Genomic DNA, 20,673 nt, shown 5'->3' with positions numbered 1-20,673 from the left:
TAAACAAAACGAAAAGACAACCCACAGAATGGGAGAAAATATTTGCAAATGAAGCGACTGACAAGGGATTAATCTCCAAAATTTATAAACACCTTCTGCTGCTCAATACCACCCCCCCAAAAAAACCCCACAAATAACCCCATCAAAAAATGGGCAGAGGATCTAAATAGACAATTCTCCAAAGAAAACATACAGATGGCCAAAAAACACATGAAAAGATGTTCAACATCACTCATTATTAGAGAAATGCAAACCAAACCCACTATGAGGTATCACCTTACACTGGCCAGAATGGCCATTATCAAAAATGTCTACAAACAATAAGTGCTGGTGAGGGTGTGGAGGTGTGGAGAAAAGGAAACCCTCTTTCACTGCTGGTGGGAATGTAAATTGGTGCAACCACTATGAAAAACAGTATGGAGATTCCTCAGAAAACTAAAAGTAGAATTACCATTTGCTCCAGCAATCCCACTCCTGGGCATCTGTCCAGAGAAAACCATGACTCGATAAGATACATGTACTATAATGTTCATTGTAGTACTATATACAATAGCCAAAACATGGAAACAACCTAAACAGCCATCAACAGAGGAGTGGATCAAGAAGATGTGGTACATATACACAATGGAATATCATTTGGCCACTAAAAGGAAAGAAATAATGGCATCTATAGCAACGTGGATGGACCTAGAAATTATCATGCTAAGTGAAGTCAGTCAGACATTGAGACACCAACATAAATGCTATCACTTACATGTGGAATCTAAAAAAAGGACACGATGAACTTCTTTGCAGAACAGATACTGACTCACAGACTGAAAAACTTTGGTTTCCAAATGAGACAGGTTGGGGGATGGGAGGATGTGCTGGGGGTTTGGGAAGGAAATGCTATAAAATTTGGTTGCGATATCATTGTGCAACTATAAATGTAATTGAGCAATAAAAAATGCTATAAAAAAAGAAACGGCAGTATATATATACAATGTAATATTATTCAGTGAATAAAAAGAATGAAATCTTGCCCTTTGTGACATGTATGGACCCCAAGGGCATTATGATAAGTGAAATAAATCAGAGAAAGACAGACACCATATGATTTCTATTATATGTGGAATCTAAGGAAAACAGCAAAACAAAACAAAAACCACCAAGGTCAGAGGTCAGGGCTTGGGGGGGGATGGAAAAAATGAGTGAAGGGGTATATAAAAACCTTAAAAATTTTTTATAAATTATAAAATAATTTCAATTAGGGTAAAATCAAAACCCCACAAAAGCAAATTTATTTGATCAATTTTAAATTCACACAAATACAGACAAACCTACTCATCATTGACTAATCAAGTTCTAATAGTGAACTTTAACAATGAAATGAAAAGTTGCTTTCACATTAGAAAATGTATTAATGCAAGTTAGCATATTAATAAGAGGAAACTATATGATCATATGAATAAATGCATCCCAGGTCTTAAAGGTCTGTTATATATACATATTTTTTGGTGTCTTTTTAGGGCCGCATCCAAGGCATATGGAAGTTCCCAGGCTAGGGGTTGAATTGGAGCTACAGCTGCTGGCCTACATCACAGCCACAGCAATGCCAGATCCGAGCCATGTCTGCAACCTACACCACAGCTCACAGCAACACTGGATCCTTAACACACTGAGCGAGGCCAGGGATCAAACCCATGTCCTCATGGATACTAGCTGGGTTTGTTACCACTGAGCCATGATGGGAACTTTTGTAATATATATTTGTAAAAAGTTACACTAAAAATAAAAATTCTCTAGAGAAGGTCAACTCATCAGGTTATTAAAGTTAAATGTCCATCTATTAATGAATTTCAATCTCTCTGCTTTAATTCTAATCTCAAGCTACTTTCTGATCTCCATAGATCTCTGATCTATAATCTGTTCTCTACAATCTGTTTTCCAACTTATCAAGAATGTTCTATGAACACAGATGAGTCATTCAGATTGCCAGATCAGGCTTTTGTGAAGTCTGTGTATGTATGTGTATTAAGAGTTTCATTCTTTGGTAAATTTAGAACATAAAGATCCCAATGGGAAAAGCCTAGATACAAGGTACACCAGAAGGAATTACTGATAAGAGCCAGCCTGAGTAGGCAGCCCTAGAAAAGCTCATGGCATTTTTATAACTAGGCCTAAAAGAACTGGCAAAGAGCCGGGCTCCAGAATGTATTTCAGAGGCCAACTATTCTAAGGGAGGCATTTTATTTTTCCATAAATCACAACTCAGTGACCCATTCAGCAGTAAACACTGGAAAAGAGCTCTGCTTCCACAGACTGTATAAATTGAGGATTAATGCAATTATCAATATCATGCTGACTATCTCCTTGGAAACAGCTAAAAATAGCACTTTGAAGAGAAGGCTGCACTATCTCCCAGCTATGCCTAGAGACTAACTTGATTGCAGTACAAAGCCTAGGATTTATTCTGCTGCTGGAACATACTCTTTTTCCTAAGGATGCACTTACACTGTGCAATGCTACTGGAAACCAAGGACAGATTTCACAGAGTCTAAGTCTTACTTAGCATGCTAAGTGCCAGGAACACATAAAGGAACCGGTAGTGCTGGCATTCTGCAGCATTATCAGGTGCCAATTTCCTAGGTTCTGGTCTAACATGGTTAAGAGCCCTCTCACGTGCCTCCACAATGCCTTTTAATGCATTCTAGAGAGGCCTCATGGGGAAACAACTACCCTAGAACTGAATTTCCTTAAGAATGGGAACCAAAGATATTTTTACAGGGCTCTTTACCACGTACTCCTCCCCATCACTGAAAACTCAGGGGGAAACAGTGATATTATTTTGCATTGTCAATCATCACAGGAACTGTGAAGGAAAATCTCAAATAGACAATGCCCCTGATAAATGGGGTTTCCTGCAACAAGTGGTTATTACAGTTGCAAACTTTCCAGCCTGCTACTCAAAAGTAAATACAACCCATATCAGCATAGCTTCTCGCTGCTTAAAATCTGTTGTCACATGTTAGCCCATCTGCTTCTCAAGACAATTCTAAGAGATAGGCAATGGAAGTATTTACCTATCTCATGGGTTAAAAACAAATATATCAAGATTTGGAAATCTCTTATTCTTTACACTACAGCAAACTTCTATTCCAATCTACTCAACCTTATCTCCCACCACTACACAATCCCTCCCCTTTCAGTCTGATCTTATTCTTCATTCCATTCTTTTGCTTATGCACTCACCTTGGAATGCCCTTGTTTCTCTTCCATATTTTCCTTCCAACTGCCCAAACCAAATTTTCCTGTTTTCAAAGTCTAGCACAAAACCTCTCTCTCCCCCAGGACAACCTTTCACTTCCTTCCCCCACAAGATCTTCCCCTGAATGCAGACTATACATAATGCCTCTAGTCTGGCAATTCAATTCTGCCTCACAGGGTATTTTTTTATTTTTGAGGGTCTTTTTAGGGCGGCACCTGTGGCATATGGAAGTTCCTGGCTAGGGGTCGAATTGGAGCTGTAGCTGCCAGCCTACACCACAGCCACAGCAACGCCAGATCCAAGCCAGGTCTGTGACCTACACTGCAACTCATGGCAATGCTAGATCCTTAACCCACTGAGTGAGGCCAGGGATCGAACCCACGTCCTCATGGATACTAGCTGGATTTGTTACCACTGAGCTGGGACAGGAACTCCCTCACAGGGTATTTTTAAGAGAATAAAAAAGCACTGCAAAAAGTCTGGAATGTTACATAATGTTTAAATGGTTTCATGGGTTGAAGAATACTGTACATCTCCCTTAGACCTGGGCAACAGGGGTCTGTTAAGGTCCTCTTCTGACTGCACCCTTCCTCTCATGGGGCCCTGTTGGGACAGTCTCCAGATTTCCTGCCCGAGTCTTCTTAGCCTACTTTCAGTATCAGCATAAAACTGCCTGATCTGTCCCCCCTAAGGGTGGACTTTGCTGCAGGTATACATTATATTCCAGGTGTAATTACTTTGTAATTACCTGGAACCACCCATTTCTCCAAGGAGTCCTGGATTCTTTTAGTGCCGAGTTGTATTTAGAAACCAAGATCTACGTGCTAGCATGTTCACTGTAAACAGGGAGACACTGCTTTTAGGCTTTCGCAGTGAAGAAACCCACGGAAATAAATCTTAAAAAAAGAAAACAAAACAAAAACCCCAGGAATCAAAGAATGCACCCAAGTGAAGTCTTTTATGTATGTATTCAAATAAGTGAACATCAGGAGTTCCCGTCGTGGCGCAGTGGTTAACGAATCTGACTAGGAACCATGAGGTTGTGGGCTCGCTCCCTGGCCTTGCTCAGTGGGTTAAGGATCCGGCGTTGCCGTGAGCTGTGGTGTGGGTCGCAGACTCGGCTCAGATCCCATGTTGCTGTGGCTCTGGTGTAGGCTGGCAGCTATGGAGTTGGTATGCATGCTTAGGAAAAATGGAGAGGGCTAAAACTATTCACACATCCTTGTTCTATCAGAAGCCTGTATAAATGTGCTGAGGAGACTCAAGAGGGTCCAGTTGGGGCAGACCTGAAAATTATTTAACTTGGAATACACCTCTAAATCAACACACAGATCCAGTGATAGCAGGTGGAAGCCTTACTCATTTGAGATGTTTGAACATAATCTCTATCCAGCTATTAGATGACAAGTAAGCTGTGCAAAAACGGAAGCAATACCAAGAAAGCCGGACTTAATATAAACAAGAACAAAACCAAAACCCAATTAAGCAGAGCTATCAGCAGCCACACACTCCACAGAAAATGAATTGAACAGCTTCAGTCCGGGTAAATAATTAAACAAACAAGCAGAAGGGCCAAAGAGCAAAAACAAAAGTAACTGGGTGGTAGGGGTGGGGGAAGATTAGACTCTATAGAGTTGCTTCAATATTACTTAAAATGCCCAGTTTCAACAAAAAAATTATAAGCTATGCAGAGACAGAAAGGTTTGATTCATAATCAGGAAAAAAGTCAACAGAAGCATCTGAGTATACACAGATATTAAATCCAACAGACTTAGAAGCAGCAATAAATAATTTGTTGAAAGAACTAAAAGGAATATATTTAAAGATTTATATGAGAGCATGATGACAAAGATTTACAAAAAAAAAAAAAAAAGAGATAACCATGAGATGGGGCAGAAATCATTTAAAAAGAAAAAAAATAAAACAAAAAGTTGAAAGCTTAAATAACTGAAATGAAAAGTTCATGGAAGCGCTCAACAGCAGATCTGAAGTGGCATTCGAAAAAGTAAACTTTAGAGTAACAGATATCCAACCTGAGGAACTAAGAGCAGAAAAAAAAAAGATGGAAAAAAAAAAATGAACAGACTCTTCACAATATCTGGACATGGATTCAAATCTAGAGATACCAGAGTCAAACTGTTCAAAAACAAACTGACAATCTGAGAGCAACATGATAAAAACAATTTAGGTATAGGGGAACAGCAGAATTATTAACATCTCCTTTCTTTCTTTCTTTTTTTTCCTTTGCTTTTTAGGGCCACAATCACTCATGGCACATGGATGTTCCCAGGCTAAGTCGGAGCTACAGCAACACAGGATCTGAGCTGTGTCTGCAACCCACACCACAGCTCATGGCAATGCTGGATCCTTAACCCACTGAGCAAGGCCAGGGATCAAACCTGCATCTTCATGGAAACTTGTCAGGTTCGTTAACCAGTGAGCCACAAAGGGAACTCCAATATTTCATTCTTTACCAGAAACAATGAAGGCCAGAGGCAGTGTAATGATACATTTAAAATGGTGAGGAGTTCCTGTTGTGGCTGGATCTATACCACAGCTTGCAGCAGCTAAACCTGATCCTTAACCCACTGAGCAAGGCCCGGATTGAACCCATTTGAACCGTCTGTTTCTTAACTTAGCTAAGTTTTCTTAGTGGTCACTGTATGAATTACATTATGCATTTATTACAGTCTATTTTAATGCTATGTAAAATACAGAAATTTTGCTTTAGTGTAGTTTCATTTCCTTCTCCCTCCTTTGCTGCCATTGTCATATATGGTACGTCAATGTATTTTGTAAAACCAACCATATCTTATATAACCTTGTCTTTTAAAGAAATTGAGAGAAAATAATGTATTTATATATTATTTGATATATTTAACATTTGATATATTTAACATTTTCAGAGCTCTTCACTTTTTCATGTAGATTTACCATCTGGTGTCATCCCTTTTCAATTCAGAGGACTTCCTCTAGTATGTCTTGTAAGGCAAGTTTGGTAGCAGCAAATATTTTTCTGTCTTTATCTGTAAAATGTCTTTATTTTGCCTTCATTTTGAGTTATGGTCCTGCTAAATATCTAATTCTTGATTGGTAGTCTTTCACTTTTTTTTTGTCTTTTTGCCTTTTCTGGGGCCGCTCCCGTGGCATATGGAGGTTCCCAGGCTAGGGGTCAAATTGGAGCCATAGCTGCTGGCCTACGCCACAGCCACAGCAATGTGGGATCTGAGCCGTGTCTGCAACCTACACCACAGCTCATGGCAACGCCAGATCCTTAACCCGCTGAGTGAGGCCAGGGATCGAACCTGCAACCTCATGGTTCCTAGTCAGATTCGTTAACTACTGAGCCACAACAGGAACTCCTCACCATTTTAAATGTATCATTACACTGCCTCTGGCCTTCATTGTTTCTGGTAAAGAATGAAATATTGGAGTTCCCTTTGTGGCTCACTGGTTAACGAACCTGACAAGTTTCCATGAAGATGCAGGTTTGATCCCTGGCCTTGCTCAGTGGGTTAAGGATCCAGCATTGCCATGAGCTGTGGTGTGGGTTGCAGACACAGCTCAGATCCTGTGTTGCTGTAGCTCCGACTTAGCCTGGGAACATCCATGTGCCATGAGTGATTGTGGCCCTAAAAAGCAAAGGAAAAAAAAGAAAGAAAGAAAGGAGATGTTAATAATTCTGCTGTTCCCCTATACCTAAATTGTGGCTGTAGCGTAGGCTGGCAACTGCAGCTCCGATTCAACCCCTAGCCTAGGAACTTTCATGTGCCACAGGTGTGGCCAGAAAAAGAAATAGAAAAAAAAATATTAAAATGGTACACTAAAAAATTAATGTAAAAAAGGCAGTAAAAGAAACATGAATAAAAAAGACACAAGATATGCATAAGACAAAATGGTTGATATAAATTCAACCATGTCAATAACCACATTAAATGTAAATGGACTAAACACTCCAATCAAATGGCAGAGAATTCCAGACTGGATTTAAGATCCAACTGTGTACTGTCTATAAGACAGACTTCAGAGACACACACATGGTGAAAGTAAAAGGAAGGAAAAAATATATAAACAAACAGTAACCATATAAGAGAGGAGGGTGGCTGTCTTAGTTTGAGCTGCTATCACAAAAGGACCCTAGAGCCTATAACCAACAAAAAATTTCTCACAGTTCTTTAAGTCCAAGATCAAGGTGCTGGCAGATTCAGCGTTTGTCTGGTGAGGGTCTGCCTCCTAGCTCACAGAGGTCTTCTCACTTTAACTTCAAAAGGCAGAATGGTCAAGGGAACCCTCTTTGGTCTATTAGGGCACTGATCCCATTGATGAATGCTCCACCCACCCTCCAGACTTAATCATTTCTCAAAGGCTCTGTCTCTTAATACCAGTTAAGATAGTCAATGGTTTTTAAGATATAAATGGGGGGGAGGAATGAAACCATTCACTCTACAGCAGTGCCTAGAAGTAACAGATAAAATAGCGTTTAAAATAAGAAATATTACTAGAGACAGGAAAGGAATAGTTCATGATGATAAAGGAGTCAATAAAGCAGGAAAATATAACAGCTATAAATGTATATGCACCTAACAGCAGAGTTATAAAATACATAGTGACTACAACTATAAATGTAATAAAATTCATTGAATAATTAAAAAAAACATAGTAAAAACCATGACAAAATTCAAAGGAGACAAAGAACCCACCACCAATCAACTGTTAAAGATTTCAATATCTCACTATCAAGAGTAGATAGAAATACATATGGAGAAATATACATACAACAAAGTATAGCCTAATACACTGCTGTAAAATTTATGTCCACATAACTACTACTCAGATTAAGAAAGAAAACAGGAGTTCCCATTGTGGCTCAGCGGTAACAAACCCAAATAGTATCTATGACCGTGTGGGTTTGATTCCTGGCCTTACTCAGTGGATTAAGTGTCTGGTGTTGCCATGAGCTATGGCGTAGGTCTCAGACACAGCTTGGATCCTGTGTTGCTATGGTGTAGGCCAGCAGCTGCAGCTCTGATTCGAACCCCAGCCTGGGAACCTCCACATGCCATAGGTACAGGCTTGAAAATTAAAAAACAAAAACAAAAAAACATGCCAGAAAATTTTCATTGCCCCTTCCAAATTTGTGATTCCTCCTCTCTCACCCCAACCCCAAATTCCCACTCAATTTGTTCTTCATAGATCACTGAAGTTAGCATACTTCTAAAAAATTGTGACATCCATTTATGCTTGCCATCTTGGGGGAAATGTGTCTAAAAATGACTCTTAAGAGATCTTAGAGGTTCTAGACCCCTATGCATTCTTCAGTCTACACTTGTGTTGAATTTTGACTTGGCTAAATCTAACATTTTCAGATTTCTTTTATGTGCTAGTCATTTAACCCTGCAACTTTGTGAGAGAGCTACTATTATTATCCCTCTTTACAGCAAGTTAAATGATGGAGCTAAATAGATATGTCTAACTTTTCACGCTCTTAACCACAAGAATATATTGTCTGCCACAGGTAAAGAACTGTATGCAGGAAGAAGTAAATGAGCAAGGCACAGAAAATGATGTAAAAAAGTAATAAGCAAAAAAAAGAAAAAAGGAGTTCCCGTCATGGCGCAGTGGTTAACGAATCCGACTAGGAACCATGAGGTTGCGGGTTCGGTCCCTGCCCTTGCTCAGTGGGTTAAGGATCCTGCGTTGCCGTGAGCTGTGGTGTAGGTTGCAGACGCGGCTCGGATCCCGAGTTGCTGTGGCTCTGGTGTAGGCCAGTGGCTACAGCTCCAATTCGACCTCTAGCCTGGGAACCTCCATATGCTGAGGGAGCGGCCCAAAGAAATAGCAAAAAAAGACAAAAAAAAACAACAGAAAAAAAAAACGTAATAAGCACAGAGCTTACATGCTTCACAGTCCTAAAGAAAAAGTCATTTTTATTTCTCCTGCTACAAGAATTAGAGCACTTGAAAAAAGAATGACACTGCTCCAGAACATGTCATCGATCCCAGACACCTGATCTATAGTCATTTTGAAACCCATGTTAAAAATAAACCTCTACCTCACTGAATCAAGGACTTGTACCACAGGCCTTGGGTTTTTCTTCTACAGTTAATCCAAGGCCATTTCCATGAAGTTGGCAAAAAAGATTCCTTGCAGATGAATGAATTTAATCTACAAGCGTTTAAAATCTATTCTTTGCCCTCACAAATACAGGGATGCTCAGGATCTTTTATTTTACAGGAAATTATTTTCTTGGATCACAAGGTCAAGACATGGAGAACGACACTGTCTTAAAGATGAAAGAATGAAATGTTATATTGCAGAAAACCATCTCAACAGCACACTTGTGTATTTTTAAACCAATTCCCTAAGTTATTTTAAAATTTCCTTATCACTCAAATCTCTGGTGATCCAATCTGAGTCTAAATGAGGCTCTTTGTTTTTATAAATAATGCCATTGTAAACTAAGGTTTTAGATGATAATCTGACAAACTGGAAGAAAGTGAGCATTTGAGAGAGGATACAAACTTGGTCTTAGCGGATACTAAAATTTAACTAGATTGCTGAGGCAAAGCAAGACTTTTAAAGATAGTGCTGGGACAAACTGGTAGTCATTTGGAAAAATAAAATCCTTTTTTTTTTTTTTTTTTTGTCTTTCTGCCTTTTCTAGGGCCGCACCTGTGGCATATGGAGGTTCCCAGGCTTGGGGTCTAATCGGAGCTGTAGCTGCTGGCCTATGCCAGAGCCACAGCAATGCTGGATCGGAGCCACGTCTATGACCACAGCTCACGGCAACGCTGGATCCTTAACCCACTGAGCAAGGCCAGGGATTGAACCTGCAACCTCATGGTTCCTAGTCGGATTCGTTAACCACTGTGCCACGACGGGAACACCTGGAAAAATAAAATCTTTTTTTTTGACATGTCACACCATACACAAAAATAAACTCCAAGTGTACTGCAGACCTAGATGTAAAAAGTAAAACCATGGAAGAAAATAGGTGAATACCTCTTTAACCTCAGTGTAGGGAATGGCTTTCTGTCACTCAAAATCTTAGAGAACTCCAACTGGTGTAAATACTGGTGTAACCTGCCAAAAATGTCACAAGATGCTCCTCCATTTCCTTCTTAATCATGAAACAACCACTCTCAATTAGAGACCCTGTCAATGCATCAGCTGGCGAGGGATATTCCCTAAACTTTTGGTCAATGAACACAACATTAACACACTTGACTTGGAACTTACAAGTGTATATCCCTTCCGTCATTATCAAACGACAAAAATTGCATTAAGTACATTGGAAAAAATCTCTTGATTAAATAATTCTGCTGTAAGCATGTGTTTAATAGACAACAGGAAGAAAACCAAGAGGTTCACATCAGCAAGTTAATTTCCATATTATGAATCTATCAGCAGCTCTCTGCTTCCCCCTGCAGCTTTGTAAAGTAACTGCCACAAAAGAAAAGGGAATAAGCTTTTTTTTATGTCAAGCACAGTGAGCAGAGATCAATTAACATCTGGGTAAAAAGGAGGACTTTAAAGGGCTTTTTACTTGCTAAAGGACTGGGAAATGTACGTTCACGCAATAAAAATTTGTTTCAATCTTAAGTGGATGAGGAAACCCCACAGAGACAGGGCTACACCAGGGACACCAGTGCTACAAATTACTCTGAAGGGAATTTTTTATCATTAAAAAGGAAACAAAAGCATCAGTTTTAGTTTCTATGAAATCAGAAATCATTTGCGTTACATATACCGACACATTTGCTCTTTCCACAAGCCACTTTTAGAAGTCCGATGGGAGTTTGGAGGGAGGATCTATAGATTTAAGCTGTAGTTAGAATCTGATTCTCATTAAGTCTTACCCTTCTGAGGAAAGATGACTGGTGTCAGAAATATTTCCTTGTTTTGTAGAAAAGTCCATTTCCCAAAACCCGATTTAACAGAAAGAAATTTCCTTATTTTGATACTGCTTAAATTCTGCCCAACAAGTCTTTTTTATTTTCTTGAGCACAGATCAGGATAAAAGAAAACATCCTATTATTAAGTTCTTCTGATGTTGCATACAGTCAGTACACTGGTTTTCCATGTCAATCTAGCTCTCTGTCTCCCCAGGTGTGGCCACAGTTCTGTCTGTACCAAAATGACCTGGGATATAAGCAACAAGGACTTCCTGTATAGCACAGGGAATTATATTCAGAATCTTGTAATAACCTATAATGGGATATAACCAAGAAAAAATATAAATGAATCACTATGCTGTACATCTGAAACTAATACAATATTGTAAATCAACTATACTTCAAAAAACCAAAAAAACCTGGGGGATGCTTATTAACAAAGTAGATTCCTGGATGCCACCTTGCAAGTCTGTGATATCAGACATTTCTCAGGGCTTTGCATGGTTAGTAAATTTCCTGTGATTCTTAGACACAACACTAAGTTTGAGAACCAATGATTTACATAAAGAGATCTTCCTTAATAAACACAGGAAACACTGAATGCCACCTTAACTCTTCCATCAGCAAATAACTTCCAAATGTTTTAAAGTAAAAAACCCTTGCTTCCCCTGGTTTAAACTCAAGATAAGTAATCTAAGGTCCCTTTCAGTTCTTAAATTCTACAATTTTATTTAATCACTTGTCAGTAGCATTCATTCAACTCAATACTGGTAAACTCTAAGAAATATGGTAACCTTAGTTCAAAAGGATGCCCATTAAAAATGAAATAAAAGGTAAACAAAAAATCAGAAAGGATTTTCTCATGAAGTTAACAGAATATTCAGGCCACTACAGAAAAGTTACTTAATACTTTCTGGAAGCAACCAAGAGATTGTTCTCTGCAAACATGCCCACTGTTTTAACAACATTGATAAGATTAAGATAATGCAATGAGGTAGCAGAAATATGGAAATCAAAAGGCTTAAGTAATGTGGGATTTAAGAAAAATAAGATGGGGGAAAGACTGATATAGAACTGATAAACAGATGACTGGATCAAGAAGATGTGTATACATATATATACAATGGAATACTACCCAGTTGTAAAAAAAGAAAATAATGCCATTTGCAACAACATGGATAGAACTAGAGACTCTCATGCTAAGTGAAGTCAGAAAGAGAAAGATATGATATCACTTATATCTGGAATCTAATATATGGCACAAATGAACCTTTCCATAGAAAAGAAACTCATTGACTTGGAGAACAGATTTGTGGTTGCCAAGGAGGTGAGGGAGGGAGTGGGATGGACTGGGAATCTGGGGTTAATAGATGCAAACTACTGCCTTTGGGATGGCTAAGCAATGAGATCCTGCTGTATAGCACTGGGAACTATATCAAGTCACTTATGATGGAGCATGGTGGAGGATAATGTGAGAAAAATAATGTATATATGTATGTGTGACTGGGTCTCTTTGCTGTACTGTAGGAAACTGACAGAACATTGTAAACCAGCTATAATGGAAAAAATAAAAATCATTTAAGAACTGATACAGAACTAAACCAATACTTCCATAATGGTTCCTGGTTAAAGATTAAACAGTCTTAAAGGGAAGAACAATCCATTATAGTTTCAGAACCTGAGGAAAATGTTTTAAAATTCCAGAAACCATGTGCTCTGAATCCATGTTCACCAAGCAACAGATTTTTGGTCTCCCTTAAATGGATCTGTAAATGAACACTATATGCAAGCAAATGGCACCAGGAAGCAAACCTACTAAAATGATGAAATCTGCATTTGGGCTTACAAATTAAAAAACTTTTTCATTTGCATGCAAGAATTAAATCACCAGAGCCCTGACAAACTCAAAGTTCACCTGTCATCTCTGTATCTGTTAAGGGCATCACCAGCTACCCAGCAGCTTAAGCCAAGGAATCATGCTATTTGCTCACTCCAGCCCTCCCAAATGAATCCAGTATGTCTTCTCAACTCCACCTCTAAAATGAATCCTGAAATCATTCACTTCTTGCCACCTGATCCGCAGTTCAAGCTATCATCTTTGCCCAGGCTACCAGACTAGGTCCTATTTGGTCTTAATGTTCCTCACTGCCCCTTCATTCTCTGCACAACCACTAGAATACTCTTAATAAAATGTAAATAACTTTTATACCTCTCCTGGCTTAAAATTACCCATCTGTTTCCTACTGTATTTGGAAAAAACTTCAAATTCCCTACCACAGTTCACGAAGTGTTCCTTCATCAGACCCTCTCTTACTTCATCACCCCATTCTTTTCTTTAATCGCTATGCTCCAGCTATTGGTCCTTCCAATCCTTGCGTGCAAGAATATACCAAGCTTGTAGCTACCTTAGGGCCTTTATACTAACTGCTCCCCTTATATGGAATGTTTTCCTCTCAGATCCTCACACACTTGACTTCTCTTCCCCTCCAAGTCTTTGCTGACATGGCACCTCTCCAGAGAGGCCTTTCCTGACCAACCAATTTAAAGCACTTCTGCCCATCCTTCCAAATCCTATCCCTTCAATGCTTCATCTTATCATTCTCCCCACCTCTGCCCATACCCATCAATTAGAATAGGTGTATGACAGAAGAGAAACCCTGTCTATTCACCACTGCATTTCTAAGTGCCTTAAGCAATGCCTGGCATGTGGAAGAAATGCAAACTTTTTAAAATAAATGAATGAGATAAAATCTCTAACTTTTAGGAACCCTCATGGGAGAGAACTTTACTTACTCAGCTATTCAATGAAGGATTAATGTGCAAGGCCCCACAACAGCAGTCCTTAAACTTTAGTCCATGCATAAGAAGTATGCAGAGAACTTACTTACACATGAGGCCTAAGAACTCCACGGTGATGAGCAGCCCATGAAAGGTGCCACCACAAGGCAGTATATTCTATAGGTTCCCCAACTGTAAGCATCTTTGTATCATATTATTACAGCAATAATTCTCATCTATCAGATACGTCCACCTCAGACAAGCCTTTAAGAATCACTTATGTGGGAGTTCCCACTGTGGCTCAGTATAAACGAATCTGACTAGTATCCGTGAGGACCCAGGTCTGATCCCTGGCCTTGCTCACTGGGTTTAGGCATCTGGCGTTGCTGTGAGCTGTGGTGTAGGCCAGCGGCTACAGCTCCAATTTGACCCCTAGCCTGAGAACCTCTATATGCTACCAGTGTGGCCCTAAAAAGCCAAATAAATAAATAAATAACAATCACTTATTTGCTTTGTACATCCAGCACCTCTCAAATGGTAGTTAAAAATCTCATTCTTCTGGATAGTACTATCTACATTTAAGTTTTCACAAAGAGCTAAGACCACTGCTGAAACACATACACAGTTCTTTCCTTAAGAGATTTTGACTGTTTTAACCCAAACTTTACTGCTCTCCTCCTCCATTATTCCTTTTTTTTTTTCTTCCTCAGCTGTGCCTGCAGCATGCAGAAGTTCCCAGGCCCAGGCCAGGATCAAACCCAAGCCACAGCAGTGACAATGAATCCTTAACTATTAGGCCACCAGGGAACTCCTTTTCCATTACTCTTGATCTATGAGTTATGCCGAGAACCATTACCCATTTGAGCCTAGATTATCTTCTCAGCCACAGGGCAAGTCTTGTTTTGTTTTGTTTTGTGTCTTTTTGTCTTTTCTAGGGCCGCTCCTGCAGCATATGGAGGTTCCCAGGCTAGGGGTCTAATCAGAGCTGTAGCTGCCAGCATACGCCAGAGCCAGAGCAACGCAGGATCCGAGCCGCGTCTGCGACCTACACCACAACTCACGGCAACGCCGGATCGTTAACCCACTAAGCAAGGCCAGGGATCGAACCCGCAACCTCATGGTTCCTAGTCGGATTCGTTAACCACTGCGCCACGACGGGAACTCCGTATTTTTTCCTTTTTGTTGAGTATACTTTACGTACAATATTACGTAAGTTACAGATGTACAATATAGTGGTTCATCATTTTTAAAGGTTATACTCCATTTATAGTTATTATAAAATATTGGCTATATCCCATATTGTACAATATACCCTTGTAGCTTGTTTTATATACAGAAGTTTGTAACTCTTAGTCTCCCATTCCTATCTATCTTGCCTCTCCCCCTTCTCTCTCTGCACTGCTAACCACTAGTTTGCTTTCTTTTTTTTATATTCACTATTTTTTGGATTCCACATATAAATCATACCATATGGTATTTGTCTTTCTCTGACTTATTTCACTTAGCATAACACCCTCCAACTCCATCTATGTTTGTGGCTGTCACCTCTGCTTTTGACCCATGGGCTATAAATTGGCAGTTCTATGATCATCTTCTCAAGTTCAATTAATTTGCTAGAGCAGTTCACGGAACTCAGGAAAAGTTTACTTATTAGATTACCACTTTACTATAAAGGATATAACTCAGGCACAGTCAGATGGAAGAGGTGCATAGGGCAAGGTTTGTGGGAAGGGGCACTGAGCTTCCATGCCCTCAGGATGTGTCACCCTCACAGCACCTACATGTGTTCACCAACTCTGAAGCTCTCTGATCCCCATCCTTCTGAGATTTTGTGGAGGCTTCATCACATAAGCATGATTGATTAATCACTGTCATTAGTGATTAGTTCGACCTCCAGCCCCTTTCCCTTCCCCAGAGGTGGTGGTGGAGTGGGATGGGACCGAGAGCTCCAAACTTTGACAGACCTCATCCTTAGGGGCTTTCCAAAAGTCACCTCCCTGACATTAACTAAGATGTGGTTGAAAGGGGCTTGTTATGAATAACAAAATATACCTTGACCTCTTTTCACTTAGGAAATTTCAAAGGTTTTAGGAACTCTGTGCCAGGAACTGGTCAGATACCAAGTACATATTTATTATAAATCATATTACCACATCTGCTTAATTCATTTAACATTACAGGCAGTTTTCCATGTCAACACTAAGATTTATCTCCTTCCTTTTAATAACTATTATACACTACTGCATACGTATGCCAAAACTGTTTAAAGCAACATCCTCTGTTCAATACCAGCTCTGGTTTTCCAAAATTATGAATGACCCTACAACATATCTTTATATATACATCTATACACATATTTAATAACTTCCTTAAAATAAATGACTAAAAGAGAACAAGAGGTTTAAAGCCATACAATCCAATATGGCAATCACTAGCTACAAGTAACTATTTAAATTCAAATGAATTAATAATTTCTTCTTCTTCTTCTTTTTTTTTTTTTTTTTTTTTTGGCCATGCCTGTGGCATGCAGAAGTTCTCGGGCCAGGGATTGAACCTGTGCTTGATCATGGTAGTGACCCAAGCCACAGAAGTGATGATGCTGGATCTTTAACCCACTGTGCTGCCAGGGAATTTCCAAGAATTTTTAAAATTTTAGTTGTCAGCTGTACTAGTCACATTTCAACTGCTCACCAATCGGATTACTGTTGAAATGTGGTCGCCAATGGCCAGTGGCTACCATAGTGGACAGTGTAGATACAGACCATTCCCACTGTTGCAGAAGGTTCTATTGAGAGCCCTAATCTAAAGAAAAGTTCACATAAAAATTTGATATCTGTATCCCACAGAAATGATGTAGCAATTCAAACTCCCAACACTGGCACAGGAGTTCTTTCCTTGTCAACATCATCCTTTCCGTGTCAACATCAGAGCAATGTTCTGATCTGAGAAGTGAATATAGTGTTTTAATCTGCATTTAAAAATTATTATTATTATTTTGTCTTTTTAGGGCTACACACGGGGCATATGGAGGTTCCCAGGTTAGGCGTCCAATTGGAGCTACAACTGCCGGCCTGTGCCACTGCCAGAGCAACACCAGGTCCAAGCCGCGTCTGTGACCTATACCACAGCTCATGGCAATGCCAGATCCTTAACCCACTGAGCAAGGCCAAGGATCAAACCTGCAACCTCACAGTTCCTAGTCAGATTCATTTCTGCTGCACCATGATGGGAACTCCCTAATTGTTTTTTTTTCTTTTTCAAATTTTTATTTTTTGCTTTTTTTTTTAGGGCCACACCTGCAGCATATGGAAGTTCCCAGGCTAGGGGTCCAATCGGAGCTGCAGCTGCCAGCCTACACCACTGCGACCAGAGCTCATGCCAACACCAGATCCTTCACCACTGAGGGAGGCCAGGGATCAAACCCACATCCTCATGGATCCTAGTTGGGTTCGTTAACCTCTGAGCCATGAAGGGAACGCCTGCATTTAAAATTAGTGAGGTTGAGAGTTTTCCCATGTTTTGGCCATTTGTGACCTATAAAACCAAACCTTATGAGTAGCAAAGAGGCATTTCTTCATCTGCCTTGGTGGTTTTCCTATTAATAATTTCATAGAGATATTTACCACAACAGTACTAAAAAAAAAGCACTAATAGGGGAGAACTACAACTGGTGTGTTACACAGGTGTACATAGTTGTCAAAACTCATTGAGCTGTTCACATGAGAACTTAAAAGTTTCATAATATGTAAATACTGTAATTTTTTAAAAAGAAAAAACTTAAAAAGTATTTTGCTACTTAGAATATTTAGTTTATAAGCAATAAAAGCAATTATTTCAACTAATTTTTCAATAATAATATTTCAAAAAATATTCAAATAATATTTACAGAACTTAAAATTTCCTGATCAGGAGACAAAAAATGTTTTATTATAATGGGAATGGGGAACAGAGTATGTAACACTCTGAGATAAACCACTTGGTTGTCCAAATGATGGCACTGGAGAAAACTCACTTTAGCAGAGCAAAATATATTAAGGTATCAGAATTAATGTTTCTAAAAAGCCTGCACCAGTGATTTGAAAGCTGAACCAAGCACTTGCTTTCTGGAAAATCATTTCCCTCATGTTACTGAATGGTACTTGATTTAATTTTCCAAGCCATTTCTGCTGAAACAGTTTACAAACTTGGCTATACTTATCCTTTATCCTTTCTTCTGGTGGCACGCCAAAGCTAAAAACAACAGATTTGATATCGAAAAGTGCTTAAGGAGGAACACAAACAAGTTGCTTCACCTCACCTCTCACTACATCCTCACTCCCACTGTTATACTGCATATTAGCATCTCAATCCATCACCAATCCATCAAAACCTGTTCAGAGTGAGCTCCTCGGAGGCATGAGTTACAAACCTCTTTCAAGTTCATTGCAGACAAATTCAGATATTACGGTAACTTTTCAGGTGACCTTACTTATGAGATCAGTATGGAGGACACCAAGCCTCTGTCTCCCGAAGTGAGAGAGTTGCACAGTCACTAGTCCAGGGGCAAAGTAGCAGCAAAGTATACATTTTATTACAGCATCTGCTTTGTAGGAAGACAGCTGTTTTTGTTATTAAATTCTACATTATACTTTGGCTTGGGAATCAAAGAAATCCAGCTTTGAAGGTTACTTCTGCTATTTATTAGATATGTGATTCCAGGCAAGCTGCTATACTATTCTTAGCTGTTCTCTTACAGTATGTCTATCATAGGTATGTCCTAAGGATTAAATGAAAACACAAGTAACAATTTCCCCTCTCATTTTATGGATAAAATGTGGATCCGATGCTGGTGTAGGTGGGCAGCTGCAGCTCAGATTCAATGCGTGACCCAGAACTTCTGTATTCGGTAGAAGAAGCCATTAAAAAAAAAAAAAAAAAAAAGGAAGCTAGATAACATAGCAAATCATGCACAATAAATGTAATATATACCTTTTTCTCCTCATCTGGCATGTTTTTTTCCAGTTCTATTAGGTATTCTTCATCTAGTTCAGAGGAATTCACATCATCATCAGATTTGTTCTCAACCTTGTTGGGTCCTGGCTCCTCCTCCTCAAATGAGGCACTAGAGTCATGAAAGCACTCCTCTTCTTCCTGGTCTTCCTGGGGACGAGCCTCAACATCCTTGTGCGGCTTGCTCTGGGTATGGTGATCTTTGGCATTAGCAACTGGAGGGCTAACACATTCTGCTTCGTGGGTATCTGTAACTTTCAAACCATTGAACATATCCTCTGAAACCATACAGTTTTCTGACTTCTCTCCCATGCTCAATCGTGAAGGAGGTGAAGCTCAAACTCTGGGAAAGAGAAAACATGTTAGGTAATGGTTATTTATCTACCTATCAAATGCTAACCATCACATCTGAACAAATTCCTGCATCAAAGCCCAAACTGTACCCTAACATCTTTTCACTGGAATTCATTCATTTATGTGTTCACATATAAAGGATATCATAAGTCCATAAACAATGTCAAATGTAATTTTAACCGATACCTTTTCAGAACTTTTTTTTTTTTTTTTGCTTTTTAGGGCCACACCTGTAGCACATAGAAGTTCCTAGGCTAGGGGTCAAATAGGGGCTGTAGCCGCTGGCCTACACCACAGCCATAGAAATGCCAGATCCTAGCCACCTCTGGGACCTACACCACTGCTCACAGCAACACAGGATCCTAAACCCACTGAGCAAGGCCAGGGATCCAACCTGCATCCTCATGGATACTAGTGGGGTTCGTTAGCCACTGAGCCACAATGGGAACTCCCCAGCACTTCTCATAAGCAACAAGATAAAACCTATTTAAACGTGACTCTTCCACTTTCCACTTCTTCCAGTTTGTCCCGGTAGCAAAAAATAGGCAGAAGTGAAAACAATGGCAAGAAAAATGAAGAGTCCCTAACCTTTATTCAGAATAAACAGCAGGTTGTAAATAAGAAACTATGGCCTGTCTTTCCAGCACCACCACACGAATTACCAAAAGAGTAATTATCAATTTCACCCAAATGTGTGTGGTAGAGCCGAGGCAAGTTAGAGTGGAAGGGGAGCCCTGGCTCAGGTGGCCCTAATCAGGATTCTCAAGGGGGTCAGAATCAGCCACTAAAAGCGTGGTTCTCAACCCTGGCTGCACAACATTAACACTTTGGACGCTTTACCAAGAACGAGTGCTCACTATCTTACACTCTACAGATTCTGATTTACTGGTCTGGTGTGGAGCCAGGGCATCTGTATTTTTAAAAAGGCATCTCAGGTGATTCTCACGTGCAGCCAATTGAGAACCACTGCTGCAGAAGCTGAGTCAGACTGTCACCAGCCCCGCCCCTCCGGTCGCAACAAATTCACGCCAATGACCCTTGCTTGTGTTGCGACAAGAGCCCGAATTCGCTCCAGCACGTCTCAAGAAAACTTAAAACAACACGATTTTAATAAGGAGACTTGCCTCCACAGCAACGTTTTGTTTCTCTGCGCTCCCAGGTGCAGTGGAAAAACGCAGGAGGTTGAGGCCCCAGGGTTAAAGACGGGCCACCCCACGCTCCCCAAGGATTCGTACCCTAGCTGTGTCCCTAAACCTGAAGAGAAGAGACCTAGGCGACTACTTACTGCTTCACAGCTCCTAGCGTCCTCACCTTCCCAGCTTGAGATCCTCTTCTTCCGCTCAGTCAAGGGCTCTTCCGTCGGCGCCAATAGCGTCGCTGTTCGCAAAGCGTCCTGGGAAATGTAGTAAA

General features: G+C 40.0%; 1 protein-coding gene across 2 annotated transcripts in view; it reads right to left on the bottom strand.

Moving 5' to 3' along the window:
* TTC1 (tetratricopeptide repeat domain 1) overlaps nucleotides 1–20,637 on the bottom strand; it is a 56,252-nt gene extending 35,615 nt beyond the window's left edge. The window contains exons 1-2 of one of the 2 annotated variants that reach the window (XM_047779926.1): nucleotides 20,575–20,637; nucleotides 18,889–19,252 (exon numbers count right to left, since the gene is read on the bottom strand). In XM_047779926.1, coding sequence (XP_047635882.1) covers nucleotides 18,889–19,221 — 333 coding nt within the window. In that variant the 5' untranslated portion in view covers nucleotides 19,222–19,252; nucleotides 20,575–20,637. Of the gene's footprint in view, nucleotides 1–18,888; nucleotides 19,253–20,548 lie in introns of both variants that reach the window. The other variant, XM_047779840.1, reaches the window with a different exon arrangement.
* Nucleotides 20,638–20,673: the final 36 nt, after the last annotated feature.

The sequence above is a fragment of the Phacochoerus africanus genome, chromosome 1 (genome assembly GCF_016906955.1).
Source record: "Phacochoerus africanus isolate WHEZ1 chromosome 1, ROS_Pafr_v1, whole genome shotgun sequence".
Lineage (NCBI taxonomy): Eukaryota > Metazoa > Chordata > Mammalia > Artiodactyla > Suidae > Phacochoerus > Phacochoerus africanus.
Note: the sequence above shows the minus strand (reverse complement) of the source record. Positions and strands in the feature narration are given on the sequence as shown.